At 44.6% G+C, this 8,229-nt stretch overlaps 1 protein-coding gene across 1 annotated transcript in view; it reads right to left on the bottom strand.

Moving 5' to 3' along the window:
* Window positions 1-2,756: 2,756 nt before the first annotated feature.
* Window positions 2,757-8,229, bottom strand: part of LOC142923449 (uncharacterized) — a gene marked incomplete at its 3' end in the record, with an annotated part of 52,288 nt that continues 46,815 nt past the window's right edge. Inside the window, exons 7-8 of the mRNA XM_076064563.1 lie at window positions 7,673-7,840; window positions 2,757-2,978 (exon numbers count right to left, since the gene is read on the bottom strand). Coding sequence (XP_075920678.1) covers window positions 2,757-2,978; window positions 7,673-7,840 — 390 coding nt within the window. The remainder of the gene's footprint in view (window positions 2,979-7,672; window positions 7,841-8,229) is intronic.

Raw genomic sequence — 8,229 nt, 5'->3', positions numbered from 1 at the left:
AGTCACTCAGTCAGTCAGTCACTCAGTCACTCAGTCAGTCACTCAGTCAGTCAGTCACTCAGTCAGTCAGTCACTCACTCAGTCACCCACTCACCCACCCACTCACCACTCACCCACCCTGGCCTGGTGAGCAGAGAGGGTACAGGGGCGTAGGTGGTGAGGGTGAGGGTGGGTGGATCACTCACCACTCACTCACTCACTCACCACTCACCCACCCTGGCCTGGTGAGCAGAGAGGGTGCATGGGGGTGAGGGTGAGGGTGGGTGGATCACTCACTCAGTCACTCACTCAGTCACTCACCACTCACTCACCCACTCACTCACCCACTCACCACTCACCCACCCTGGCCTGGTGAGCAGCGAGGGTACAGGGGGTGAGGGTGAGGGTGGGTGGATCACTCAGTCACTCAGTCACTCACTCACCACTCAGTCACTCAGTCACTCAGTCAGTCACTCACTCAGTCACTCAGTCACTCACTCACACACTCACCCACCCTGGCCTGGTGACCAGAGAGGGTACAGGGGGTGAGGGTGAGGGTGGGTGGATCACTCAGTCACTCAGTCACTCAGTCAGTCACTCACCACTCACCCACCCTGGCCTGGTGAGCAGCGAGGGTACAGGGGGTGAGGGTGAGGGTGGGTGGATCACTCACTCAGTCACTCAGTCACTCAGTCACTCACTCAGTCACTCAGTCACTCAGTCAGTCACTCAGTCACTCACTCACCACTCACTCACCCACCCTGGCCTGGTGAGCAGCGAGGGTACAGGGGGTGAGGGTGAGGGTGGGTGGATCACTCACTCACTCAGTCAGTCACTCAGTCACCCACTCACCCACTCACTCACCCCACCCACTCACCACTCACTCACCCACTCACTCACCCACCCACTCACCACTCACCCACCCTGGCCTGGTGAGCAGCGAGGGTACAGGGGCGTAGGTGGTGAGGGAGGGGGTGAGGGTGAGGGTAGGTGGATCACTCACCACTCACTCACTCAGTCACTCACTCAGTCACTCACTCACCACTCACTCACCCACCCTGGCCTGGTGAGCAGCGAGGGTACAGGGGGTGAGGGTGAGGGTGGGTGGATCACTCACTCAGTCACTCACTCAGTCACTCAGTCACTCAGTCACTCAGTCAGTCACTCAGTCACTCAGTCACTCACTCACTCAGTCACTCACTCACCACTCACTCACCCACCCTGGCCTGGTGAGCAGCGAGGGTACAGGGGGTGAGGGTGAGGGTGGGTGGATCACTCACTCAGTCACTCACTCAGTCACTCAGTCACTCAGTCACTCACTCACCACTCACTCACCCACCCTGGCCTGGTGAGCAGCGAGGGTACAGGGGGTGAGGGTGAGGGAGGGGGTGAGGGTGAGGGTAGGTGGATCACTCAGTCAGTCAGTCACTCACTCACTCACCTACTCAGTCAGTCACTCACTCAGTCAGTCACCACTCACTCACTCAGTCACTCACTCAGTCACTCAGTCAGTCACTCAGTCACTCAGTCAGTCACTCACTCACTCACTCACCACTCACTCACTCAGTCACTCACTCAGTCACTCAGTCAGTCACTCACTCACTCACTCACCCACTCACTCACTCACCACTCACTCACTCACTCACCCACTCAGTCACTCACCCACTCACCACTCACCCACCCTGGCCTGGTGAGCAGCGAGGGTACAGGGGGTTAGGGTGAGGGTGGGTGGATCACTCACTCACTCAGTCACTCAGTCAGTCACTCAGTCACTCACCCACTCAGTCACTCACTCACTCACTCAGTCACTCACTCACTCACTCAGTCACTCACTCACTCAACACTCACCCACCCTGGCCTGGTGAGCAGAGAGGGTACAGGGGGTTAGGTGGTGAGGGTGGGTGGATCACTCACTCACTCAGTCACTCAGTCAGTCACTCACTCACTCACTCAGTCACTCACTCAGTCACTCAGTCACTCAGTCAGTCACTCACTCACTCACTCACCACTCAGTCAGTCACCCACTCAGTCACTCACTCACTCACCACTCACTCACCCTGGCCTGGTGAGCAGCGAGGGTACAGGGGGTTAGGTGGTGAGGGAGGGGGTGAGGGTGAGGGTAGGTGGATCACTCACCACTCACTCACTCAGTCACTCACTCACTCACTCACCACTCACTCACTCAGTCACTCACTCAGTCACTCAGTCAGTCACTCAGTCACCCACTCACCCACTCACTCACCCACCCACTCACCACTCACTCACTACTCACTCACTCACTCACCCACTCACCACTCACTCACCCTGGCCTGGTGAGCAGCGAGGGTGCAGGGGGGTAGGTGGTGAGGGAGGGGGAAGGGGTGAGGGTGAGGGTAGGTGGATCACTCAGTCAGTCAGTCACTCACTCACTCAGTCACTCACCCACTCAGTCACTCACCCACTCAGTCAGTCACTCACTCAGTCAGTCACTCACTCAGTCACTCACTCAGTCACTCACTCACCCACCCACTCACTCACCCACTCACTCACCACCCACTCACTCACCCACCCACTTACTCACCCACCCACACACCCACCCACCTCACACCCACCCACTCACCCACACACGCACCCACCCACCTCACCCCCACCCACCCACCCCACCACCTCACCCCCACTCACCCACTCACTCACCCACCCACCCACTCACTCACCCACCTACTCACCCACTCACACACCCACCCACTCACTCACCCCCCCACCCCCCCACCTCACCCCCCCCACCTCTCCCCCCCCACCTCTCCCCCCCCCACCTGTGCCCCCCTTCCCTGCTGCTGCCGCTGCTCCCGGGAGTGCTGCAGCTGCAGCTGGCCCTGCTGCAGGTGGCCCAGCAGGGCCAGCTCCTGCCCCAGGGAGACCCGACGCAGCGAGGCCAGGGCCAGCCGCGGGACGGCGCCGCACAGCAGCTGGGAGCGGCAGAGACGAAACTCGCGGCAGAACAACTCGCGGAGAGACTCGCGCTGGGGGAGGGGGGAGGGGGAGGGGGGGAGGGGGAGGGGGTGGGGGAGGAGGGGGGAGAGGGGGAGGGGGGAGATGAAGCTACTGATGATGATGATGATACTGATGATGATGATGATACTGATGATGATGATACTACTACTGATGATGATGATGATACTACTACTGATGATGATGATACTACTACTGATGATGATGATGATACTACTGATGATGATGATGATACTACTGATGATGATGATTGATACTACTGATGATGATGATGATACTACTACTGATGATGATGATACTACTACTGATGATGATGATACTACTGATACTGATGATGATGATACTACTGATGATGATGATACTGATGATGATGATACTACTAATGATGATGATACTGATGATGATGATACTACTACTACTACTGATGATGATGATACTACTACTGATGATGATGATACTACTGATACTGATGATGATGATACTACTGATCATGATGATACTGATGATGATACTACTGATCATGATGGTACTGATGATGATGATACTACTGATGATGATGATGATACTACTACTGATGATGATGATGATACTGATGATGATGATGATGATACTACTGATGATGATGATACTACTACTGATGATGATGATGATACTGATGATGATGATACTACAACTGATCATGATGATACTACTGATGATGATGATGATGATACTACTACTGATGATGATGATACTGATGATGATGATACTACAACTGATCATGATGATACTACTGATGATGATGATGATACTACTACTGATGATGATGATACTGATGATGATGATACTACAACTGATCATGATGATACTACTGATCATGATGATACTACTACTGATGATGATACTACTACTGATGATGATGATACTACTACTGATGATGATGATGATACTACTACTGATGATGATACTGATGATGATGATACTACTACTGATCATGATAATACTGATGATGATGATGATACTACTACTGATGATGATGATACTGATGATGACGATACTACTGATGATGATAATGATACTGATGATGATGATGATACTACTTATCATGATGATACTGATGATGATGATACTACTGATCATGATGATACTGATGATGATACTACTGATCATGATGATACTGATGATGATACTATTGATCATGATGATACTGATGATGATGATACTGATCATGATGATACTGATGATGATACTACTGATCATGATGATACTGATGATGATACTACTGATCATGATGATACTGATGATGATACTACTGATCATGATGATACTGATCATGATGATAATACTACTGATCATGATGATACTGATGATGATACTACTGATCATGATGATACTGATGATGATACTACTGATCATGATGATACTGATGATGATGATACTACTGGTCATGATGATACTGATGATGATACTACTGATCATGATGATACTGATGATGATACTACTGATCATGATGATACTGATGATGATGATACTACTGATCATGATGATACTGATGATGATACTACTGATCATGATGATACTGATGATGATACTACTGATCATGATGACACTGATGATGATACTACTGATCATGATGATACTGATGATGATACTACTGATCATGATGATACTGATCATGATGATAATACTACTGATCATGATGATACTGATGATGATGATACTACTGATCATGATGATACTGATGATGATGATACTACTGATCATGATGATACTGATGATGATACTACTGATCATGATGATACTGATGATGATACTACTGATCATGATGATACTGATCATGATAATACTACTGATCATGATGATACTGATGATGATGATACTACTGATCATGATGATACTGATGATGATGATACTACTGATCATGATGATACTGATGATGATACTACTGATCATGATGATACTGATGATGATACTACTGATCATGATGATACTGATGATGATGATACTACTGATCATGATGATACTGATGATGATACTACTGATCATGATGATACTGATGATGATACTACTGATCATGATGATACTGATGATGATACTACTGATCATGATGATACTGATGATGATACTACTGATCATGATGATACTGATCATGATGATAATACTACTGATCATGATGATACTGATGATGATGATACTACTGATCATGATGATACTGATGATGATGATACTACTGATCATGATGATACTGATGATGATACTACTGATCATGATACTGATGATGATACTACTGATCATGATGATACTGATCATGATAATACTACTGATCATGATGATACTGATGATGATGATACTACTGATCATGATGATACTGATGATGATACTACTGATCATGATGATACTGATCATGATGATAATACTATTGATCATGATGATACTGATGATGATACTACTGATCATGATGATACTGATGATGATACTACTGATCATGATGATACTGATGATGATGATGATACTACTGATCATGATGATATTGATGATGATACTACTGATCAAGATGATACTGATGATGATAATACTGATCATGATTATACTGATGATCATGATGATACTGATGATGATGATGATACTGATGATGATGATAATACTACTGATCATGATGATACTGATCATGATGATACTACTGATCATGATGATACTGTTGATGATGATAATACTACTGATCATGATGATACTGATGATGATGATACTGATGATGATAATACTACTGATCATGATGATACTGATGATGATACTACTGATCATGATGATACTGATGATGATACTACTGATCATGATGATACTGATGATGATACTACTGATCATGATGATACTGATGATACTACTGATCATGATGATACTGATGATGATACTACTGATCATGATGATACTGATGATGATGATACTACTGATCATGATGATACTGATCATGATGATACTACTGATCATGATGATACTACTGATCATGATACTGATAATGATGATACTACTGACCATGATAATACTACTGATCATGATGATAATGATGATACTACTGATCATGATGATACTGATACTACTTATCATGATACTGATGATGATGATACTACTGATCATGATGATATTGATAATGATGATACTACTGATCATGATGATACTGATGATGATAATACTGACCATGATGATACTGATGATTATGATGATACTGATGATGATACTGATGATGATGATAATACTACTGATCATGATGATACTGATGATGATACTACTGATCATAATGATACTGATGATAATACTAATGATCATGATGATACTGATGATGATGATACTACTGATCATCATGATACTGATCATGATGATACTACTGATCATGATGATACTGATAATGATGATACTACTGATCATGATGATACTGATGATGATACTACTGATCATGATGATACTGATGATCATGATGATACTGATGATGATGATACTATTGATGATGATACAACTACTGACGATGATACTACTGATGATGATACTTCTGATGATGATGATGATGATGATACTACTACTGATGATGATGCTACTACTGTTGATGATACTACTACTGATGATGATGATACTACTACTGATGATGATGATGATACTACTACTGATGATGATGTTACTACTACTGATGATGATGATGATACCACTGATGATGATACTACTGATGATGATACTACTGATGATGATGATACCACTGATGATGATACTACTAATGATGAGATACTACTAATGATGATGATACTACTGATAATGATCATGATGATACTACTGATGATGATGATGATGATACTACTGACGATGATACTACTACTACTGATGATGATACTACTACTACTGATGATGATGATACTACTACTGATGATGATGAAACTACTAATGATGATGATACTACTGATGATGATGATGATGATACTACTGATGATGATACTACTGATGATGATACTACTGATGATGATACTACTGATGATACTACTGATGATGATGATGATACTACTGATGATGATACTACTGATGATGATGATGATACTACTGATGATGATACTACTGATGATGATACTACTGATGATGATACTACTGATGATGATGATGATGCTACTGATGATGATGCTACTGATGATGATGCTACTGATGATGATACTACTGATGATGATGATACTACTGATGATGTTGATGATGATACTACTGATGATGATGATACTGATGATGATGATACTACTGACGATGATGATACTACTACTGATGATGATACTATTACTGATGATGATACTACTACTGATGATGATGATGATGATACTACTACTGACGATGATGATACTACTACTGATGATGATGATACTACTGATGATGATGATACTACTGATGATGATGATGATGATACTACTACTGATGATGATACTACTACTGATGATGATGATGATACTACTACTGATGATGATACTACTACTGATGATGATACTACTACTGATGATGATGATACTACTACGGATGATGATACTACTGATGATGATGATACTACTACTGATGATGATACTACTGATGATGATGATACTACTACTGATGATGATACTACTACTGATGATGATACTACTGATGATGATGATACTACTGATGATGATGATGATACTACTACTGATGATGATACTACTGATGATGATACTACTGATGATGATGCTGGTACCTCCTTGATGATTCTCTGCTTCCGGATCTCCGCTCTGATGAGATCTGCTTGCCTTAGCTCCTTCTGCAGGTCACTCAGCTCACCACCACCCTCACCACTCAGCTCACCACCCTCACCATCACCACTCAGCTCACCAACACCCAAATCCTCACCACTCAGCTCCTCCAGCTGTGAAGACAAAAACCCAGCTGATGGAGACCACTCAGCTACTCACCACTCAGCTACTCACCACTCAGCTACTCACCACTCAGCTACTCACCACTCAGCTACTCACCACCACTCAGCTACTCACCACCACTCAGCTCACCACCACTCAGCTAATCACCACCACTCAGCTAATCACCACCACTCAGCTACTCACCACTCAGCTACTCACCACTCAGCTACTCACTCAGCTACTCACCACCAATCAGCTACTCACCACTCAGCTACTCACCACCACTCAGTTACTCACCACCACCATCACCACTCAGCTACTCACCACTCAGCTACTCACCACTCAGCTCACCACCACTCAGCTACTCACCACTCAGCTACTCACCACCACTCAGCTACTC

Source organism: Petromyzon marinus, unplaced genomic scaffold (assembly GCF_048934315.1).
Source record: "Petromyzon marinus isolate PM22_M1 ecotype Great Lakes invasive population unplaced genomic scaffold, UKy_Petmar_22M1.pri1.0 PM_Scaffold_521, whole genome shotgun sequence".
In the NCBI taxonomy this organism is placed as follows: Eukaryota; Metazoa; Chordata; class Hyperoartia; order Petromyzontiformes; family Petromyzontidae; genus Petromyzon; species Petromyzon marinus.
This window is presented reverse-complemented; position numbering and strand designations above follow the sequence as displayed.